Source organism: Myodes glareolus, chromosome 11, assembly GCF_982192425.1.
Source record: "Myodes glareolus chromosome 11, mMyoGla1.1, whole genome shotgun sequence".
NCBI lineage: Eukaryota > Metazoa > Chordata > Mammalia > Rodentia > Cricetidae > Myodes > Myodes glareolus.
Window position 1 is genome coordinate 50,948,919 of NC_142036.1, and position 24,095 is coordinate 50,973,013.

A 24,095-nucleotide genomic window follows, 5' to 3' on the forward strand; every position below is an offset into this window, starting at 1 on the left:
ATGTTTCTATATTGGTTTTGCATCCTGAAACTACTAAATTTAGCTGCATATCCTTGTAGTCTTCTGAGGAGGTCTTTAAATTGTGGTTCATAGGATTATATGACTTCCTTTCTATTTGGATATCACATTTTCTTTCTTTGACCTAATTGCTCTGTCTAAGCGTGCCATATTTTGAGGACTGTAAGGGTTGCGAGTGGAGCATGTTGTCCAGGTCTTATATAAAACAGTCTCAGCACCTCTCCCTTCACTATGATATTGCTGAGACCGTCATTTGTGGCTGCCATATGCTGGGCTCATTTGTTCTATTCCTTTGTTTATCTCTGATACTTCTTTTCTGAGTGCTTACAGGGCTTTGGATGACCTGTCATTGATGAGAGTGGGGTGTGGATATGCACAGTCACCACTGCGCTGCAACTATTTCTCTCTTTAGACGTAACAGTACTTTCCTTGTAACGTTGAGTATTGCTGTGGGACAATGGTCTGCACCCTGTCACTTGTATTATTTTTAATAAAATTCTAATTGGTCAGTAACCAGGCAGGAAGTATAGGCGGGGCGATGGTGACTAGGCAGGAAGTAGAGGTGGGGCAATGAGAATTCTATGGAGAGGGAAGTTTCAGTCTGCATTTGTGACCCAAGTGCAGAGGAAGCAAGATGTGACTGCCTCACCGAATAAGGTACAGAGTCATGTGGTTAACAAAGGCAAGATTAATGGCCTAATATAAGATGTTAAGAGTTAGTTAATAAGAAGCCTGAGCTAAGAGACCAACCAGTTTATAATTAATGTAGACCTCTGTGTGTTCCTTCGGGACTGAATAAGTTAAGGATCATGGTAGTACAGAAAACCTCAGTCAACAGAGTATTTTATTTTGAGACAGGATTACTCTCTAGCCCTGACTGTCCTCGAACTTGTTCTACAGAGCTTATAACTTACAGAAATCTTGCCTCTGCCTCCTAAGTGCTGGCTTAAACTGAGGTGTTCTAGTATTAGTTAGATGTATATATTTTATCTCCCATTGTGTAGACTGTTTTCATTAACACATATCACCTCTCTGTGTCTTTCTACCATTTTCTGGTTTGCAGTCTGCTTGCCTAAGCGTAGCTGTTCTTGCTTGCTTGATGTGGAGTGACTTTTCTGCTCCATCAAATTCTGTGTGTTTGTGTATCCTTAAGGGTGAAGACGTCAGTCCTACTTGTAAGTAGCATGTTGGATGTTGCTTTTTAGTCCATTTGGTGAATATTTATTGTTTATTTGGGGCTTTTAATGTGTTTGCATCCAAGGTTATTAGTGTTATGTGCAGAACGGTTTGTGTCATTTTGCTCATTTTCTGGTCTCAAACAGCTCCATTCTAGTCAAGCTCCATGCTTTAGCTTTGTTGTTTTCTGTATGGATGAGATTTGATTCCCTTTGTCTGTTATGTAACTGCTCTTCTCCAGGCTTCTAGTGTTTTTCACCTTTCACAGGGACATCAATTATTCTTTTATTTTTCACTTGCTGGCAAAGCCTCTCTTGAACATATTTTGTTAAGGTTGCTCTAGGGTTGATGGATTCCCTAATTTTTATTTTGGACTGTCACCCTGGGCATTGTTTTAGCTCTCCTTTGTTCCTCCATAGCATCTCTCAGTGTAATAGTTAAGGTTAATGTCTTTCTTTCTCTTCCCTAACTTTTTAAAACAGTGTTATATTTTCTTGTAGTCCATTCATTTTCTGCTGAAAAATCTCCCATGAATTTAATAGGGCTTAAGTGTGAGTGAATACCTTTTTTTAAAAAAAAGAATTTGAAAGTTTGGCTATGAAATGTGGTGATGGCGACATGTTTGAGTCAAATCTCTCAGGGATCTTTTGTGCTTTCTGGGTCTTCTCTGTCTGTATCCCTTTAAGCTTAAGGAAGGTATCAGCTTTTTCTTTGTCAGTATGGAAGCTTCATCTTCTCTTTTCTTTTTGTTCAGGTATTAAGTTTTTATGTAGCCCAGCATGCCTTTGAACTCATCATGTAACCAAGGGTGACCTTGAACTTTGGATCTTTCTGTTTCTGCCTTCTGGTTCTGGAGTTCCAGACATGTGGCACCATGTCTTGTTTTATGCAGTGCTGGATTTCAAACCCAGGGCTCTGTCCATGTTAGGGAGGCACTCTACCAATGGAACTACCTTCCCAATCCCTAGGATGGAACTTATAAAAAAAAAAAAAACTACCATGATCTTGAGCCTGCCACTCCTGAATATGCACCTGGGAGACTCTGAGTCCCACCACTGAGATGCCCATCCATGGTCTTTGCTGCACCATTCACAGCACCTGAATAATGAAACGAGCCTCGATGTCTATCAGTAGATGAATGGGTAAAGAAAATGTGGTACTTATACTCAGTGGGATTTTGGTCAGCCATAAACAAAAATGAAATCGCTACACATTCAGGAAAATGGATGGACCTGGGACTCATTTGTTGTGTGGATAGGTTTTCTGTGCTTTCCCCTTTCCCTGGCTCCTGGAAGGGTCATAATTTGAACATTTGTTCATTTGCACATGTCTCATAAATCTTGGAAACTTTCTTTGTTCTTTCTAATGAGTTTTCTCTTTTATCCCTTCAGTGTAACAGTGGTTCTTCAGAAGGTCTGTCTTTAAGTTCAGACATTGCTCTGCTTGACTATCTTGCTGTTGAGGCTCTTGTTCATATCTTTTATTTGACTTATTTTATTCTTCAGGTCTGAAGTTTATAGTTTGGTTTCTTTTGACGATTTTCCTTTGTTGAATTTCTTATTCATTTCATTAGTTGGTTTCTTTGTTTCACAGAGTTTTTTTTTTATAATCTCTTGTATGTCACTGAATGTCCTTCAAATTAATCTTTTGAATTCTTGCTCAGGGATTTTGTCTATTACCCTATCTCTGGAGTCTTGTTGGAGAATAATTGCACTCTTTTAGATGTATCATGTTAATTTGCTCTTCCAGACTTCATGTTTCCTTTTGCTGATATTTGCATGTCTGGTGGAACAGTTGTCTCCACAACTGAGTGACTTTCATATTTGGAGAATTTTTTGACCCTGTCTGATTCGTAGGCTGTATTGGTTTTGGTTCAAGTTGGTCACTGCAGTTATGGTCTCCAAATAACTTCAACTGTAATCAATGGCTGTGAGAGCAGTTCACAGGATCAGACAGATTGTTGCTCTCTGCAGAGCTGTCAGGTGGGGCTATTGTAGCCGCCCAGGAGGCTATGGTACACAGAGAAGTAGGCAAGAGTGCTTACCTCGGGGGCTCGGGCAAGCACAATGCAACACACATGCAAAATATGAGGATTATGTGCCAATTTCTGCAAACCATATTCCGAGGAAGTGAGGTTAGAGGGTCCTTAGGCAGGTGTGGCATGGTTCCTATGATAGAGGGAGCAGGGCTCCTGTGTGGTACAGAGTGCATCTATCAAGTCTCCAGCAGTAATATGGAGCTAGAGACACTCTAACACCCAGAGAGGAGTTCCATAGGAAGTCAGCCGGGCAGGGGGAAGGTAGGTGATGTGCCGCAGCAGCCCAGGCAGGAGAGAATGTGCTTCATCACTTGAGTTCCTCTTCTGTTTGGAGCAGTGTAATGACATGCCTCCCTGAGGACTCGGGAAAGCTGCAGGATTATCCAGCCTCCCCTGCCCCCCATTTAGGGTGCCAGTGTGGGCTGTTGGGGGTCTCCTGTGTATTTTTTTTTGTTGTGGTACAACTTTCCAGGTACCAAGCTGGTCTTGACCTGGGTAACGGGGCAGCTGATATAACACTTTTTTCCCTTCTTTACTCAACCATCTACAGTCCAGCGTATCTGCATTTCATCCACTCTGAATTCTAGCTCTCTCCTACAGACACTGTTTGAATAGTAGCTGCCCTTCCCTCCCTTCATCCTTTCCCATCTTTGTAGTCACTTCTGTTGCCACTAACCCATCATCTTGCCATAGACTTCCTTTTTGTCTATGCACAGCTTTTTGGGGCATGTAGAAGCTCACTCCTTAATCCTATATTTACTTTTGACGTTCTAACCATATCAACATGTATCTGCTCCAGACACCAGCTTTGGAATTCTCCTATGGGATACACTTATTTAAGAACCATTTCCCTCATTTTGATGCTCAGGAAATCCCTCTGAAGATCTACTATCTCTCAACTGACTGCAGCAGCAATATTCCTATGGTCCCTTCTGTCTTCTGTAACTTTACCTCCCTCACCCCACAATTACTATCCTTCATTTCTTTGGTAGAATTTAGTAGTTATTGGCTAGTTTTCATTTTCTATTGTCCATTTTTTTTTAAAAAAATACTGCATTGGAGTATCACCAGGGACAAGAAGGCAGCATAGCTATGTGCATCACCATCTGTGTGAGCAAAGTAACAAGTGCGGTTACTGATACTGGCAAACTCTGAAGGAGATGACGTGATTGGTTATAGCTCTAGATTGACAGCTATTATTAGTGAAAATTCCCTTTTATCTTGGGGGAAATAGGTTGCAGGACACTCCCACTCCAGCGGATTCTGGAAGTAGCAATGGGACCAAACTCTGCATATCCTGTTTTCTCCTATACAAAGATATCTACTGTAATATTTCATTCATAAATTAGGGAGATACTAAGACATTAGCAAAAATAATAATCACCACAAAAAACAATTCTAGTAGTGTATTATAATAAAATGTGGCCACTCTCAAAAACACATTTTTAATTTGTACTTTATTTTTCAAGTAAAGAAGTATTTTATGAGTTCTCTTCAGAAAATTTAAATTTCAAGAGTCATTATTATTGCATTTTGAGACCATCATTAAGAAAACTAATGGTTACTCAAATATACACACTGGCAAACTAAAGTGACTTATTTGCTAACTGAGACAGTGGGTTGGAGACCAACTGGGAGCGTGTAGTGTATGGACTCATATAGATTTTGGATACCCTGAGCAGGTGTGAGGCTCACATCCCTCGGAGGGGGTATGGAGTAAGATTGCAAGAGCGTTCATCATGCTGTTCAGAATGACACAAGATTTTAAACTTTTGAATTGTACATTCCAGAATTTGAAAATCAGATCATGCTTGGCCATTTGAAATCAGAGAAAACAAAAACAACTGGACAGGGGGTGTGTGGCTGGACGGGTGCTTCTCAGTGATGTGTGCTTCATGAGTTACAGTCAGTATGTCATGGTAACTGAGATTCAAACAGTGTTGGTGTGAAACATGTTTAATAAAACCATGGTGACTGGAATTTGTGCGTAGAAAAACTGTAGGAGCTACCCTCTCTGCCTCTCTCTTTCTCCTCACACGCAAAATAGCTTCTAAAGCGGACTGTCAGCAGGAAGTTTTAGAAACAGTGGTTAAAACATGTCTTAGCATGTAACATGTCTTGGCATTTTACTGAGTATACATATCCTCCCACAGCCTATAAACTTCCAATGGATACAAAAATTCTGCTGAAATAATGGTTTCCATATTTTAGTTCATTGTGCAGGGGCATCATTTTACGCAAAATGAACCAGTAAGATGATGACGTGATTTTATGTAATAGTCTAAAAGTGACACAAAAATACCAATGGGATTTTGTCTTTCAGTTTTATGTATGGAGAATTGACGGACAAGAAGACCATTGAGAAAGTCAGGCAGACTTTTGACAACTACGAATCAAACTGTTTTGAAGTTCTTCTGTACAAAAAAAACCGTAGGTATTTCTTTTATCATTAAAATGACCTAAGTCTCTTCTAAACATTATAGTTTAGGGAATGGGAGCTGAGCAACAGGATAGAGAAGGTACCGTGTGTTATGACTGCTCTTGGTGTGGGGGGAGAGGTTGCTGGTGAAGTTGGAAAAATTAATAAATGATTCTACCTATGAGAAGATCCTCTCGAAGAATGGAAGCAAAACAGTTTCTATTGTTTTACTTTAAATTTATTTTAATTTTATTTAAAAATATGTTATATGTATGAGTGTTTTGCTTATATGTATGTAGGTGTAAGATATGTGTGCTCGGCCAAAGCCAGAAGAAGGTGTTGGATCTCTCAGGACTTTATAGAGAGTTGTGAGCCACCCTGTGGGTGCTGGGAACTGAACTCAGATCCTCCTCACGAGCAGCAGGAGCTTCTAACCATTGAGCCATCTCTCCAGCCCCGCATTTTTATTTTCAACATCATGGTTGTCCATATTTATTAGGTACAAAGTAATGCTATGATTTACAAATACAATATGAATACTTAAACAAATAACCTTCAACACTTCAAATATTGACTTTTTGTGGTGGGACTACTGGAAAGTGCTCGCGTGGCAACTTTGGTGTCTGCACTATACTGTTATTATTAACTATGTTCACCATGCTGTGCAATGCGTCTCATAACCAGACAGAGAAACTTTTCTCATGTGTCACCTAGTCTTTGTATTTTTAGACCATCTTCCTTTCATTCCTACCCAGTCCTACCCTGAGAACCTCTACTGTCTGACATGTATTTAATCAACTTAAATCCCACTTAAAATAATTAGGTTTTATACTGTTCTTCTGTGCCTGGCTTATTTAACTTAGTATTTATTATGATCTTTTATTTCTTCCATGTTGTTGCAAATACCACAATCTCTCTCTCTCTCTCTTTCTCTCTCTCTCTCTCCCTCACTCCCTCTCACCTCTCACCCTCTCCTTCTCTTCCTCTCTCCCTCCCTCCTCCCCTCTGTCCACCCTCTCATATTTGCTTGTGTGTACATTTGAAATTCTACAACAGAATCACCATATGATGTAGCAGTCATTTGGAGGCCAGAGGAAGACTTTGGGTATCTTCTATGATCTCCTGCTGGATCCACTTGAGACAAGGCCTCTCAGTTGAGCTTCCTATTTTTCAGCTAGACTAGCTGGTCTGCAAACTATCTGTCCGCCTGTCTCTGCCCCCTTCCTTGTCTCCTGTTTCTCCCACTGCTGGGGTTACAATCACACACAGTCACATTGGCTTTTTATGTCGGTTCTGGGATCCAAACTCAGGCCCCTCTGAGTCATCTCCCCAGTCCAAGAAATTCTTTTAAATGCTGAGCAGAATTCCATGTTCTATACACATTTTATTTTTTATCAGTTCATCTGCTTGTGGACATTTAGGTCAATTCTAAAATTGGCTATTGCAAATGTTAGTGCATTGAACATGAGTGTGCAGATATCCCTTATTTCTCAGATTTCAAGTCTTTGGGGTAAATATCCAGAAATGGTGCTGCCACAACATATGGTGATTCTATTTTAAAATTTTAAAATTAGTCTCTGAGTAGGTTTTCTATAGTGTCTGTACCAATGGATGCTCACAATTACATTTTCATAGATTCACTTTTCATGGTTACTGTACAAATGTCAGTGAGGTGGGCATGTGTTTGTTTGATGTCAGTTTTTACAAACATAACCCTTAGCCAGATGTTGCCTGTTGCCCATGGAAGGGCAATGGACATAGGCATCACCCTCAGAACAGGCCATTCACATCTGATAAATATCTGATGATTGTTGTGAATATTCTCTGGGGTTAGGACAGTACATCACTAATTGTCAAATATGTCATCACATAGAACTTCATGGACAGCCCCTGTTTGGGAGGTTAAAACAAAAATTAACCAATCACCCAACCACCACGACCACCAAGCCTCAGTGCATATTCTCAACCATCAAGCCTTGTATTTAACTTGGGTTCATTGCATGGATATGAAGAGTCCCTTCATAATCCTTAACCAAGAATCCAAGGCCAAATGTCATCTGTGTGCAAGCGTTTTCCCATGGAGTCTCACAGGGTATATTAAGGGCACACACAAGGGCAGAGCCCGTGCTCAGTAGTAGATGGCCACCACAAACTGTACTCAGTGGTAATTTTGTAGACTTTTTGTCGCCTATTGATTTGTTTGGGCATTTTTTTTGTCTTTCTGGTCTTTTGCTTGTATATTATGATTTCTGACTTTGTGTTTTTATGGGTTTATTTGTGTGTATATATGTGTGTGTGTTCCTTATGCATTTACGTTTTAAAAAAGTTCTGAGTTGGGTGTTTTTGTTTATTTTTCTATTTGCTTTCTTAAGAGAGAGAGAGAGAAAACGAAGACTCGGTGTTGGAAGGGTATGGAGGTGGGGAGAATCTTGGAGGAGTTGGGAGAGGAGAAACTGAGATCAGAACATAGTGTAAGAAAACGTTTGTTTTCAATAAAAATGTATATGGAAAAAGTGTATGTGTGTGTGTGCACTCGTGTGTGCATGCATGCACATGCATGCATGCGTGCGTATTGCCTTCATGGTAAATGATGACAAAATCTATCCTCATCTTCAGTGGCTACTACAGTCTCCTTAAGTGTGAGAGACATTTTAACGTCATCAGAGCGAATTTTATTCTATGTTCAGATATATGTTGGATCTTGTGATGCACAGTTTTTCCTTCCATTTCCCTCAATTCTTTATGAAATATGTGGAATTAAAATTAGACTTTCTTTTTTAGCACTAGACCCACAAAAGGATAACAGCAGTCGTAGACGTTGCCTCGGAGCAGCGCATTTGCTGGCGGGAACAGTATCTCTCACGGTTTTGCCTCTCAAAACCTCAATCATTTCATCTTGCAGTTTAGAATCAAGTCCGAAGAGATGTTTTTGTTTGCAGTCACACTCAGCTGCCAGCTTGTCACACAGAAAGCACCCAGTTGTCAGTGAGGCTCTCTCCCTGCTGCAGAGGTTATGGACCCTTCCTGGGTCTTCTCCCCTCAGGTGCTAATGTTTAGTTACGATTCATAAGATGTCCAAACATCCAAGCCTCTTCACCTTTAGATAGACTTGTTAATCTTGAGATGACCATGGATATATGGCCCAAGTTTAGCAATAATTGAAGAACGCTCATCATGAAGGCTGTTTGCCTTGGCACTTAAGCAGAATTAGCACATATTTGCTGAATTCTCAGACATAGTAGCCAAACCCACAGTTTGAGTTTGCCAGTAGTACCTTCATGGGATTCTGTTTTGTTTATTTACTTTAAAATCTATTGATAACGACTTGAAATCTGCATCATTATAATTCTTCTTCCAGGACAGTTTATATGTTCTATGTTGTACACGGCTTGAAATTATTACATGACTTTTGTTCATGTCTGCCTGGCTCTCTAAAGCAAACTGTATATTGTATGTAGGTGTCTGCATAGAGCTGTTAGGAGACAGATCCGGCAGCCCTGTAGATGAAAGCTCCTGCTTTCCTCGGCGTGTTCTCTGTGGCCATTGTTATCTTTGATTTTTCCTTTGATAGAAAGGATAGATATTATGAAGGCATTCGGATAGCATACAAGTATCTCGGCCAGTTGTAAAGGACTTTTGTAAGTGGCCATCTATGAACATCTTTTGCATAACAAACTGTCAGGAGTGTTTTTTGTGACTTTGAAAAACGTTAGATAGGAAAACTGACATATCTGTAGAAGACCATTTGGGGAATGCTTGAATTCCAACCCCCCAAGACTTCCATCATGTGATTAGGTTAGGTTAGACACCATTTTGCCAATGGGACAGTTGAGGTTTTTGATTTATTTGGTCGGGGGTTGACACTTCAGTTTGTACCCTCTTTTTTATTTCTTCCTATCTAGTGTCCTTATTAAAGGAGGCATTTTCTGCTCTGGGGAAACTTTAGTATCTCTGGAGCCAAGATAGAACCTAGTACCTATGTTCCTGCTGTGCAGTGTCCAGGCCCTGCTCTGAGTGGTTGGGAGTGCACCTCCAACCATCTTTCTCAGATCCTTGTCCGTCTGACCCCTAGCACCAAAATATAAAGGATATTTTCACTAGCTACCTGAAAACATTCTGCCTGTGTGTGGAAAATCTGAGCCTATGAGCTGGAAAGATTCTACCTCGGTTTTGAGAAACAGCTTTTCAGACAGCTCTGTCTCTGCCAGAATTTGGAAAGTGGCTGTTTCCATGGATGTGGCACCAGTTATTTGTTTTTGTCCAGATTTCTAGCAGGACCTGGCAACCAGAAAGGATTTTCAAAGCCCCTTTCTCTTTGTTTCTGACCCGTTTGCTGCTAGCCCACCGTGCTGAAACAGCCTCCGGTCAAGCACACAGCAGCCTCTGGCCCCCGTTATTTGTAAAACTGCCTGTCACTCACAGCTCTGACACAGTGTAACACCAGGAGCGGGAAACAGAGCGAGTCTACTTCTGAGATGATGTGGTTGTTTCCCACATCTCTTTCTTACTCTGCAGTCATCATGGAAAGGGCTGTGTCCTTCTATGGGCCTGCTGGAACCCCAAAAGACTCAGTGGTGGAGCCGACCGTTACCTTATAAATCTCTCTGCACTGCTCTGGCTCTTTGAGCCTGCTAAGACCACTCCTCTTGTCTAAAGGACAAGCTATCCCTCACATGACTTAAAGAGTCTCCCCAAGTTTAGTCAATAATTTAAAAGCACTGTTACTACCTGGATGTTTAAATAGAATTGACAGTGGCTTGGATCCAGATGGGAAGGAACTTATTTGGCTACTAGGGAACCACTAACACTGTTAGTTCACACCTCCCATAGCTACACATCCACTCTCCAAATCCTAAACCTGACAAAACCCCTCTGTCCCTAAGAATGAATAGTTTGTGTGATAAAAATATTCCACCTTTGTTTGATAAAAATAATATGGAAAATGTGTTTTTAAGGATTTTTTAAAAAATTGTGATGTGTATTGCCACTTCGTGGATAATTATTCTCTTGAGGGTATTTCTTATGCCTTCATCTATTCATTCTTTGCAACATGTCAGTTCCTGGTCTGTCCAGATCTTAAGCTTTGACCCTGGAAACCCTCCTCCCTCTAGAGAGAGCAGTAGCTCTCCTTTGAAGAAGGATGTGGCCGCATTGAGCCTTGAGGGGCAGGAGGCAGTGGCTCTAGAAGACACCCAAGAGTCTCAGATTGTGAACACCTGTTTTATTTTCCTTTCCCTTTTAAGACTGCCCTGAGGTTTCAGGTAGCGCTCTGTGTACAGTACGTATCATGTACTGTTGATGTCGTCTGTGATTGGGGACACAGTCAAAGCCGTCCTGGTGTCACATATGTCCCTCTGACTGAAGAGCGAGCCTTGGGATAGAAGCAGCATTTCAGAGGCTTCTTTAGGATCCCGACTTGCTAGGGCAGTAGGTGTTGCTGTGACTGTTAATTGGAAACACTTGCCAAAGTGACAAGCCCAGAGAGGCATGTAGGAGGGATCGCTCTTAGTGAGCTTGTCAGATGGAGTCTGGAAGAGCGGCAGAGGCCTTGGGGCCCAGGCCTAAAGGCGACGCTGCTTTTATGTTAGCAGCAAGACTGACTTTGTGCACACAGGTTGGGAAGAGACCCAATACTTTCCTTTAGAATATTAATATTTTGGGCTAAAAATATAGTCATTAAATTTGAACAACTGGTAGCTGACATAGAGTCTAACAGGTTTTTGTTTGTTTTGTTAATTCATTTTATATTGAGAATTGAATGCAAGACTGCATGCATACAAGACAAGCATTCCATCATTGAACTAGTTTCCCAGTCCTTGGAAGTTTTTTAATTTCAATTTTTATTATTTTTGAGACAGTGTCTTACTAAGTTGCCCAACGTGGCCCTGAGCTCACTCAGTGTCCTAAGTATCTGGGATTATAGGCCTGTACCAGCAATTCTGGTTAAAGTATAAGTAAATAAATTTTATTTATTCATTCAAGCAACGAAAGTATTGTTTTGCCATAGAAGCAGCAGAAGCAAGACGCGTGGGCAGGGGAGTAAATCTTTGATGTGGCCCTGTGACACTTCACTGTCCCTTTTCCTCCCTCTCTCTCCACTACAGGAACCCCTGTTTGGTTTTACATGCAAATTGCACCAATAAGAAACGAGCATGAGAAAGTGGTCTTGTTCCTGTGCACGTTCAAGGATATTACGCTGTTCAAACAACCGATAGAGGATGATTCAACAAAAGGTAATTCCCGAAAGGATTATATGTACCTAAGAAGCTGGTGGCCTTCTATCTGTCACATCTTCTTATGACCCTTCTCTGGTTCTGCATTCATCCTAGTGAGATGCAGCAGGGAATTCCACTGAGTACAGTTAATCTGGGAGCAACCCAATTGGCATTTCACCCCCCTGGATCCAGGGAGCTTTAGCACGAACGATTACCCATAGCCGGGACTGACTTCACTGAGTGCCTACCATGGAGCTGTTAAGAATTTGATGGAGTTTTGGTCAACTAATTGAGTTTTACTGGCTGATTGCTTTCAGCTTACTTATCAGTTTCTGTTTGCTCAGTTGTACGTTCTCTTGTGTGCAAACTGTATAATTTTGTCATAAAGAGAGTGGCTGGCACAATGCAAGCCTCCCAAGTGGAGCATTATTGACTGCGGATCCAGAGATGTGGCGACAGAAACCTAGAGCACTCTTGCCTCTCTCCAATGTAATTTATTCCCAATTTATTTTCTCCATTTGGGTTTAAATTAGAAGCTGGTGTCACATAAATGAAGACTTTAAAATTCATTTAGAAATAGGTTTTTATTTTTTAGGGACCTCTGAGGAGACCAAAAGGAAATGCCTGTTTTTGTGCATTTGCCAAACACTCCCTTCCTTAAAACAAAAACAAAAACCAAACCAAACCAAAACAAAAAACCTACAGAGAGATTTAAGCTTTCCAATTGCAAGCACAATTCCAGAAGATTACATTATTTTATCCTTTGCAGGTGAGTCTAAATGCATAACGATCTATTCGCTTCTTCTGTTAGTATCAAATTAAAAAGAGAAACTTTACAATGTGCCAACTATTGAAAATAGGACCAAACAAATTAATTTATATATGTCTTTGAAATTCCAGACTCTATGAAATCACTTTCTGGAAGATTAAGTAAAATATCTAATTTAGGACTCAGATCTCCCCTCCCCCTCCTCATCTTACTGTATGACCCAAACTGACCTGAAGCTCAGTATTTCTCCTGACTCAGTCTTCCAAATGCTGGAATTACAGGCATGCACCATTACATCCAGCTAGGCCTACTTTTTAAAAATACGAAAACCTATTTCTAATCATCTTTGCACTGAATGTTGATTCATTTCTTTGGAACATCACTGTAGAATGATTAATAAAAACCCACAGGCAGATATTGGGGTTCAACCTGGAGATCAGAAAAGCAAAACAGTCAAGCCATTAGAGAGCTCTTCCCTCTTTGAAATCTTTAGACTGAAAAAAGAGCCAGCTACTGTCTTATCCTACTTTATGTTCCTCTCCAGTGCTGGGGTTAAAGGTGTTCACCACGATTGCCTGGCTTGTGTGGCTGACTAGTGGGGCTGCTGGGATTAAAGGTGTGTGCCACCACTGCCTGGCCTGTGTGGCTGACTAGTGGGGCTGTTTTGCGTTCTGTTCTTCAGGAAAGTTTTATTTGTGAAAATACAAATGAAATATTGCTATACTTCATGGTGCTTCAGACAATGGCTAGAAAAGGCATCTCTTTCTCAGTTGTACATGGAGCACTCACCAGCCACACTATACTCTGAGGCCTAAAACTTTTTGACCAATTTAAATGAAGAGAGAGATACCTTTGAAAAATGAGTCTCAGGTCATAATGCAGTTAAATTAGAATTCTGGTTATCATTTGCTTTACGTCTAGCATCCACTTATGAGTGAGTACATACCGTGTTTGTTTTTCTGGATCTGCATTTCCTTACTCAGAATTTATTTTTTTTTAGTTGCATTCATTTGCCTGCAAATTTCATGAGGTCATTTTTTTTTTACAGCTTAATCATACTACATTGTATAATGTACCACATTTTCTTTATCCATTCTTCAGTTGAGGACATCTAGGTTGTTTCCAGGTTCTGGTATTATGAATAATGCTGCTACAAACATGGATGCAGGGATGAGGGACTTAGTCTTTCCTCAACTTAATGTGTCAGGCTTCCTTGACTCCCCGTGGGAGGCCTTACTCTTTCTGAGGAATAGATGGGGGGTGGGCTTGGGAGGAAGGTAGGGTAGTAGAAGGAGGGGAGGTAGGGGAACTGTGGTTGGTATGTAAAATGAATTAAACATTTAAAATAAAAAAAATTAGAACTCAATAACTTAAAGATGTGTGGAAAGCTACAACAATTTGGAAATTAAACAACACATTTCTAAATAATTTATCAGCCAAAAAAATCTTGTTACACAAACTTTGAACTAAATAAAAATTTAGCTTTTTCCAATTTGTGGAGACTGTAAAGGTGGTGCTTAGAAGAAAGTATGTAATGTTAGATGCATATATTGCAAAAGAAAATGACTAAAAGACCCCAGCAACCTAGTTTCCATCTTGGGAAGCTATACAAAGCAGAGACTTTTAAACCAAAGCAAGCTGAAGACAAGACATCATGAACCATGTGGGAGAAATCGTTGTAAAAGAGATCACTTCAGGGGAAAACCACCAAAACTCCAGGCTAATTCTTACAATTAAATATCATTATAGTTAATAAATCTCTAGCTCTGGTAACCAAGAAAAAAGGGCCAGGCACATATTACCAATAGTGAAAAGAAAAGGTCTGCCTCCACTCATCCTGTGACTACTGAATCTGGACATTGATCACCCCATGGTCACCATCGGAGACTTATAAGAGATAGACCAATTTCTCAAAATTCACTTGGGAAGATAAGAAGCAGAAAACCTTAACTACCCTGTTGCCATTAAGTACTTAATTAGTAAAGAATAATTGACCCAAACCAAGGCAATAGAAAGTGTGATTAGTTTTATCAGAAAACCCTAAAAAATGCAGAAGGAAGATATTTCTCTTTTTCCTTCCTCAGGATTTCACACACATATATAGTGAAATATGATCACAGCCCACCCCATTCCCCTCTTCCAAGTTCTCCTTCCTTTCCCCAAACTCTGCCTCTATGTGCTCAGCCCTAAATGGCCATCTTTACCAACCTCCCAAACCATCAGGGCTCAAGGAACGTTTTGGAAGAGGAGGCAAGAAGAACGTAAGACCTGGAGGACAAGGAGGAGGTCTGTGAACTGCTGTCCTCTGTATGTGGCATGGCTGTTGGACACGGGAGCTCACAGCACCTGTGGTTGCCTGCCCAAGGCCCGCGTGTTCCTTAAGTCTCCCAGAATGCAGAGGCAGAGGGAAGTCTCCCAAGCCATGTGATGAGGGAAAGATACTACAGACAAGGGAAGTAGTAGACAAGCTTTTCCTGCTTTACATCAAATATTCCATAAAATCGAATTCACAAAAATGTAAAAAGAATTACACACGACAGTTGAATGGATACAGTCGTCAGAAAACAATCCCCCCAATCCATCCTACCAGTGAGGTGGCAAAGAAAAACACATGATCCCATCAGTTGGCAAAGAAAAAAGCATCTGAAAAAAATTCAAGACTCATTCTTGATTAAAAATCCCCAGGAGAGTAGCAATAGCGGGTAGTGTCCTTTGCTCATAAGGACCATCTATAAAAACCTTATGACCATCAGTGACCTGGATCTTTGAGTGAGGAATTTAAAAAAAAAAAAGATAAAATGATTGATACGTGATTGGTGACCTAAAATACTCTTCAAACAAATTTCAATGTCTTCATACATGAATAGCAGTTAACTTGAGTGGATTTTTAATCATATTTTTTTACACCCAGATATACATATAATTATATTAGAGGATTATTTTCTTCTGATTTACTTTTTATAATTTTATGAGATAGTTGAAGCTGGTCAAGAAAAGTTTCCCCACCATTCTGACTGCTAAATCTTAATGGTAGTTAGTAATTTTGTATCTATGGAAACTGGGAGTTGGCAGCATTTTGCCATGAACTGGGGGGCATGTGCTGACTTTTATCTCTGAACTTAATGCTTCTCCCAGCTCCATCTCTCTGCATCTCCCTATGCGCCACAGAGTGCTTGTAAGACAAGGTCTCTTTCGAGTTGAATTGTCTATATTTATAAATTATTTTTGATTGGCCCCAGACAAGTCAGGCTACTAGATTGTTGACCAGTGAATTCAATAAGTATGCAAATCAAGATCCTGTGGAGAGTATTGGTATAAGACATCTCTTCCTAGTGCTAGCCATTCTAGAAGACGGACTAATTTGAGAAGAATTTTTGTTCTGAAACTCTTGCATGCCTTCCCTCTACATAACAGATTACTGAAAAGGCATTGCATAATGCAGCTATGAAGGCTGCATGCAAACTGCTTTCTATTATTCATGTGAACTGTACATTTAACATGAAAAATTCAAACGACATGAAATATTTATGCCGTTAAGTCATCATTCTGCTATATTTTTGAAGCTAGTGATATAGGAACCAGGGAGCATTTTGAGAGGCTTGGTAAAATAGTGTATTTTTTTCCAGTTTTAAAGACAAATAAGAAGAAATGATACTTTTGGGTAAATAGCACATGTAATCTCATTATTGTACCGCAATATCAAATTGAATAAGAAGATGGTGATTTCACCTTTGATCCAGCCTTTGGCCTCAGAGTTACTTAAGATGAAGTCTTTCATTATCTCTGTCGGACTATCCTATTCTATTAACCTTACTTTTATTTTTTTCCCCAAAAGTTGAACTGAGACTATTCCTGGGGTTAGAGGCCCCTTCTCTAGTACTCCAGGAGGGTAGACTAGCGAGTTAGTAGAAGCTTGGCTCCAAGTGCTCCTGTGTCCTTGGTGATCAGCTGGCTGTGAGGATGGGAAAGCACACGTGAGAGGAGGTAAGAGCATGAAGCCAGGTTTAGAGGAGGGAGACACAGGACCATTGGGCGGCAGGGAGGTCCTCTGAGGCTCCTGGTCGAGAGTTTCACTAGCGTTCACGACCGTCTTTCCGTTCTCCACTTCTGTCCCGTCAGAGGGACGGAGACGAGCAGCAGGTACAAAGTTGGATCTCTCTGAAGTTCAGCTTTGATTGGGTACAAGAGAAAGAATCTCGAAAAGGACTGTTGATTAGACAAAGGCTATGTCCTTCAAAGATCTGCAAATTTGTTGCTTTACATTCATACCGATCTCCTGTTTATAATGTCGTTTCTCCCCCCAAAACCCTGCACATAGACTTGGAAGACTTGGAAGCATGGGCTGAACTTTGTTTCTGAATCAGCTCTGGCAATGACCGTGGCAGTTATGGCTGCAGTGACTGAGTGAAGCTCTGCTCAGAGCAAATCCTATGTTCACCAAAATTTCATCCTGAAGTATTTTGCTTCTGTTCTTAAACTAAGTGGTAATGTAGGGTATCAACAATGCCTTTGAATTATGCCATAAGGGATACAGCAAAAATTCCTGAAGGGAAGATTATCAACTCCGATGGATAGTCAATGCCCCCCAGGTACTCTACGATCATTATTTCTCATTTCACCAAATTTAAAATTAATGTTATTATCTTCACTTTGCTGTTGAAAAGCCTAACACTCAGGCTGACTTCAAGCCTCATGTTTTCCAGATTGTCCATTGCTGTCTTGTCTTCTGCAGTGGGAATTTGGTGGCAGGCACAGGCACCTTAACTCTCTGTCTACAAGCATAGGCCTCAGGAGGATGCTCTCTTTCTTGATCGAGCTGTGCTCCTAGAACCAATTAAATTTCCTGATGCTAATTCCACAGGGCGAAATCGTCTTATTATCTTTCGTGCCTGGCATTGTGATGTTGAAAGTGTTGTTCAGATAATCAGTCAATAGGATCTAAAACTTTATTTGTCATAATGTGCAAACTGCTGTCTGGAGGTCTATACTGTTATGTGTTCTAAAGATCATTATCCAAATCTCTGCCTATTGAAACAGTACAGGATTTTTCAAAAAGACTTCCAAACTGCTAAGATAATTACAGTGTAAAATGCCCTCTGCCAAGTAGTTATGACACCTTTTTGCCAATAATGAGACAAAAAATTCTTCCAGAATAAAAATAGCATCAAAAAAGTAACCTACTTGCAAAAGCCAGTGATTTCTTTAGAGAGGAGACGACAGAAGAAATAGGAGAAATTATGCCAGGCAGTCTTGTTGGCTGAGAGCAAAAATTGTTTACCTAAGCTTTTTCCTTATGGATTGGAATCTTGTGTTGCAGTCCAATAGATTGATTTAACTGCCTCTGTGACTTCCTTTCATTTTTAAGATTAGACAGTCCATGACAAAGAGGTTAATTGCAACCCAATAGAGCTAAACTAATGTTTTATTAAGAAGGAGTTGGCAGCCCGAGCCTTTAGGAGAACAAATGTTCTCATAATGCCATGAACAACTTACAGCGCAAGCACATTCTGCTCGTCATACGCGACTGTCTGTTCACATTACCCCGTATTGATCGTATTGTCTAAGTAACATCAGCGGACTGCTGAGCAATCAGTCCCACCAGTTAGGTTCCTGTCGAGGCGAGCTGGGGAAATGCGGTCCCGTGGAGACGGTAGAACTGCTGAGGAGTCTCTTTCTCTGACCTAGACAGTGTGGCTGTCTCTGACTTTTTCAAAGTTTGTCCATAACATGGTGGGGGGAGGAGTGGGGGAAAGAGCAAATCAACTCAACTTGTTAAGAACGGTGGCAATGCCAGAGCATCAAAGAACAGGCATTAGAAAATTCAACGTGGCGTGGTTTATAGTAGTGAAAAATCTGGAAACATCTAGCGCATGTGTCAGTGTAGCTGATGCATTGCCAAGGACAAGCAAGTGCCCAGTCTTAGAGGTACTGTGAGCAGAAAAGAGTGAAGTACCCTGGTGGGAAGATGAGAAGGGGAACCTCAGGTTATTGTCTTTCGTGCGGCTTTTGTTTGTTTCCAGTGAAGTATGTGGGTAGGCGGTGGGAGTAAGGAGGTATGGAAGACTTCAGAAAAGTGCTAACATTGGTGCTTTAGAGTCAAGGACAGCAAGAGTGTCCCTCTGGCCAGTAAACTCTGGGTTCTTGCACTTCTACTAATTTACTTACAAAGTGGAACACATTTTGACTTAACTTTGGTCCTCCACCTTCTGGGGCATGATGATAGGAAAATCCTAAATGATGACTCCCTGGCAGTTGCCCTGGACTTCGGTTTCTTTAGGAAGAAAGAATCCTTGGTGAATCTTTGCTTGTTAATCCCCATGCCAGAGCTGACCCATCACCGAGCTCCGCCTTTCATTCCCAGCTAGTGGTTCTGCAGGATCTTTCTGAAGATTAGGAGCACTCTCTACCTTCTTCACTCCAGAGTTCTTTCTTAATGTCATGAATAGTATTGACATCCACTGAAAGCTGAGCCCAGTTCCTTTGTTACATCTTAAAATTGTATATAAGGTATTGATATGCGAATCCCTGTTAACTTTTTCACTATATGTATTGTTTATTCTACAAATATGAAATTAGTGTCCTTTAAAAATTGTATTGATCAGATTATATTTAGTCATTCACAGACACATTTAAAGAAGGATTTTATGAGTATTTAAATTAGGAACTATTGCTCCCTTTTTAAGGAATGTTGCACTACCACTATGTGACAATGGCTCTCATAATTGTGTCTCTTCTTCTTCACCTCTTGTTCCCTGAATAGTGATGGAGGAGCAAATGCCAGCCTCCTGAAGGTCTGTGCTTCTCCTGGATCCATTTGATATATCCCTCCCACATTTCCCTTTTGGTGCCAGATTTTATTTTTTAACAGACAAACATTACTGTGTACACAGAATGAAAATGGTTTTTTCTTTTAATCCCACTTAGATACACAGAGATCCATCACTTTTCTTAGAAATGTGAGCCTTCAGGAAGAGAAAAGAGGAGCTGGGAAGCTTCTAGAAATAGCCTATGCAGCTATAGCACATAGCTGATGTAAGGTGAGGAACGATCAGATACACTTCAGTACATTGATGAGGGGTGACCAAAATAGTCACCGTCACCTGAGAGCACCTTATCATTTACACCCGTCTTGCTGACCAAGACCCACTGTAATAAGACGTGAATGGGCTCTTGTGTCAAATAAGATTGGATTAGTCGGCTATCGTCTGTTAATTTACTTACAGCCTTTAGTGCTGCCATGAAAAGATGAACTTTAATAACCCAAAGTAAACCATGCTTACACTGATGTTGTTACTGTCACAGGATGTGTGGACTATGGAGTCCAGATGAGGGCACACCCCTCGTGTAGGTGTATAAAAGAAGCTTCCATAAAGCTGTAGTCCTTCACATGAGTCTGAACTGTCGTTAGCCAAACAGATGGGGAGGGAGAAAGAACTGTAGGCAAGCAGGAGGAGTGTAATATAGAAAAGAGTGGGGCATGACAGTATGTAAAAGAACTCTGGAAGATTTAATTATATTTCAAATTTGCTCTTCAATTAATTTTCTATTGATTTAGTAAGGTTGGAGAACAGTAAGGCGGCAGAAGATAGATGTAGCTTAAATCCTTGTGGGTAAGAGCTGAAGGACCTCTTCCAAGGACACAGTGTTTACTTGGAAGTCTCCAGGTTGACATGAAGGATTGAAATAGGGAAGTGTGATTGGATTTGTGTTTCAGAATGGATCTTACCCGCGTGTGGATATGTTCTCAGGGGGCTGTCCCCTGACGGCAGTGACACATGCTGCATTGTTTGACAAGTAAGAATGGAAGGAATTCAGTTTGAAAGTTTTGTAAGTTATAAGCTAGAAGGCTGGAGTGTGTGTACATGCTTGTGTGTGCTTGTGGGTCTGTGTGCATGTGTGTGTGTGTATGTAATAGTGAAAGAAGGGCAGTGGGTGTTAAGTTACTGGTTTGTATGGTTAGAAATGGTTCCAGTTAGTTTAGCAAGAGTGTATGAAGGATTTAGGATGTGTAACATGGAGAGAGGGTAATAACGAGGTGAATTTTAGGCCTGCTGGGAGCAGATGTCTGTAGAATGCCTTCGAGGAGGTTGGCCAAAAGCAGAGCAATGCGCTGGTCCAGCACCCAGAAGAGAAGTCAAGGTTGGTGATAGTGAATTCAAGTTGATTTATATATGTTGATGCTCAGCTTCTGGTGTCTTAGTTGCATCATTGTGAGACTGGAACACTGTATAGAACCTTGGATTTCAGGTAATGTCCCTGACATGATTTTAAATTCCAGACTAGGGAAAGGCCCATTAATGAAGAAGGAAAAAGGACTTTCTGTCAATGGATGTCAGCTTACTTCTCACGCAATCACTGAACACACACAAAAGAGACTATTTCATGTGAGTCGTTCTAAGTCTGAAGGCTAACAGTGATGTCCAACATTGCTTGTACTCTGTGATCTGACAGGCTTTAGTTTCCTGTAGGCCCAGGGCTCGCTTCTTCAGGGTTTATTGAATTAGATGAGATTTCAGCATGCCTCTGGGTTCATCCCTTTTAACCAGCTGGAGGCTTCACTTTTAAGGAGTTGTTTGGAGACCACTCTATCAGTGGGTAAGCCTACAGACATGATCAAGTAGCTTTAGAGAGATCTTTAACAGAGTCGAGCTTTAGAGCTAGTTAGAGGACATAGAGTTGAGAGAGGGGCATGGGATGGCTCATTTTGCTCTATTTGTTCATATTTCATTGGTGTTTCTTTGAAATAAATGTTGTTAATAATGTCAAGCTGAGGCCCCAGAAGAAAGTTTTTTCCCCATTATATTCACATTCCTTTCTCCCCAAAGCAACTTCTCTTCGTGAAAACATGGTTAGGTTTTTAGATATTCCAAGCACAACTTTTTAGATATCACTGCCATCGTTAATGAGAGAAATAACATTTGTTATGCTACAAGGAAGGTGGAACATGCGATATGAACCATAATAGGCGCGGTTGGAATTGGGCTTTTCCTCCTCGGTGGCTACCTCTGTCTACAACACACATTAGAACTGTTTTCATTAGGGCAGTAGCAGCCGCTCTAACAACCAACAAGAATGTAGTAAGGTTATGAATTTCTTTCTATTAATAAGGGAAAAATTGACTTGACACAGGAGAAGTACATCTCTTGTTCATGTAATAACCCCAAGCAAGTGGCCCTGGCTGGCATCTTTCTACACAGCGATCCAGCGGCTTTTCCTTCCTCTAGGGACTTGCTATTTGCATCCAGCTGATAGAAGGAGTAGGAAGTGTGATACCAACTTGCTTCCGAAATAGGGATACAGATGTGGCGTCGTTGTTTCTGCTCACAGTCCATTAGTGAGAACTAGGGACTTGGAACACACAGATGCATGGGATGCTGAGAGAGGAGGCAGCTGTTTCCCCTTAACAAACTCATACAAATCGAGCAGGACCAGACAACTGTTTTTTTTAACCTATTATCTACCATGACTATAGAGACTACATAGTAGATGTGAGAAAGACCCAAATGTTACAAATATTAGAACGTGCCAGGTTTTACCCACACTTCAAATATGATGGTGTTGACACAGGAATGAGATGGATACTTTTCAGTTTTTCTGGACAGTCTGTGGTTGCCGTGATCCTCCGGCTATCTGAGAAACGCTGCCCTTTCAATTCTTTGTATATGAATAACCAAAACTCTCTTTTCATCTTTTGAAGGTTGGACAAAGTTTGCCCGGTTGACACGGGCTTTGACAAACAGCCGAAGTGTTCTACAGCAGCTTACACCAATGAATAAGACAGAGACAGTCCACAAACACTCACGACTAGCTGAAGTAAGTATGAGAATGACGTTGCAAGGAAGTGGCATTGATACATTTTCCCCCAGATTATTCAGGATAAGCACAATTGCGTAGGCAATAATTTATGTTTTCTTCATAGAACTGTAGAAATTTGAAACACCGCTTTTCATTCTCTCCAAGTTTTGCCTGGAAATGGAGTTCATGCTTTATTGGGTGATGCGTAGAGACTGTGTGATTTAATTGAACAAATAGGACAGAGAATCCACTCATTCATTTGTGTATGTGTGGAAAATATTAATTGAGGGTTTCCATTGTATTTGGGTTTCTGGAAAATGAAAGGGTGTAAAGATGAATAAGAATTAGGTTGTTACTAAGGAGTGGAAGACACAGGACAGGAAACGGATAAAGACTTTAAGATATTGTAGCATTTACCCAAACTTCGGACTCTAGGATTAGTTATGAGCATGTACTGGTACTCGGTGGAGTGAATTCAGGAAAAATAGAAAAGTTATGGCTAGCAAGATGGCTCAGTAGGCAAAAAGGCCTACTGCCAAGTCTGATATCCTGAGCTCTATTTCTGGAACCTGTATGGTGGAAGCAGAGAACTGACTTCTGCGGATTTCCTTTGGCCTCCACATGTCTGCCATGGTATACACTCCTCCCCAAATGTCTTACACACACACACACACACACACACACACACACACACACACACACACAGAGAGAGAGAGAGAGAGAGAGAGAGAGAGAGAGAGAGAGAGAGAGAGAGCACTACCAAAATTATGCTGAGTTCATAGCGGGAATTCATAAAATATTTTGAGTTAACTTAGCAAGAAAGAGAAAGACACCATTAAATCCAGATGTCCACTGTTTTACACTGCCAGAAAAAGATGGGAAATAAAGTCTATTTTTTAACTTTAGAGTTATGGAGTTTTCCTTAGCTTATAACTAACAGACCTGTGGCATTTTTTTTCCTTTTCTAAATAACTTTTAGCTTAAGCTAAAATAGGACGTGGCTATAGTATTAAGTGAGACCGTTTACACCGTGTGCAGAGGTGAACTGATTTGGCTTGGGAGCTGGAGCAACCGGGTGGACCTGCCTTGTCTGAGGGTGCTCTTTAAGGAGTACTGCTTGCTTGGGAGTTTCCTAGTCTTCTGCTTCAAGTGTCCAGTTCGTTTGCCAAGCCCAGCCCAAGAGCCCAACTTGTGTCTGTGAGCTGAGGTTTCTTAAGCCTACTTCCTTCTGGGCCCGCCTCCACTTTCTTCTCACGCCACTGTAAGCAAAGTAACACTGGGCAACATAGCTGTCACTCACCGCCTCATAGAGGAGTGCAATGCAGAGCCCCTGTCCAGCTATGTAGGTTGGGAATGGAAAAAGAAGAAAAAGATACCATTGTGAGCTACACACTGTCATCCCCTGGTAAAGGTAAAAATACAGACTTTTCAGAAAATCTACCCATTCCTGGGGGAGTAGGGTTTAGGTGTGACTATGCCACACTTTATAAAACCTCCCCAGAAGATTCTAACATGAGCCAGGTTTAAAACACATGGAATTATTCCTTGAGCTCAAACTATAAAAGGTATAGATATAACTGGCAAAGAGAAGCATTTTCCATTTCTCCTTCTTCCAGGGAAATTGGAGCTGATGGTGTTTGGAAGGTAAGAGAGAAGCCATAATTA

General features: G+C 40.9%; 1 protein-coding gene across 1 annotated transcript in view; it reads left to right on the forward strand.

The window, feature by feature from the left end:
* Positions 1–24,095, forward strand: part of Kcnh5 (potassium voltage-gated channel subfamily H member 5) — a 305,295-nt gene that overhangs the window by 30,956 nt on the left and 250,244 nt on the right. The window contains exons 3-5 of the mRNA XM_048415940.3: positions 5,556–5,662; positions 11,756–11,884; positions 22,333–22,448. Of these exons, the coding sequence (XP_048271897.1) occupies positions 5,556–5,662; positions 11,756–11,884; positions 22,333–22,448 (352 nt within the window). The remainder of the gene's footprint in view (positions 1–5,555; positions 5,663–11,755; positions 11,885–22,332; positions 22,449–24,095) is intronic.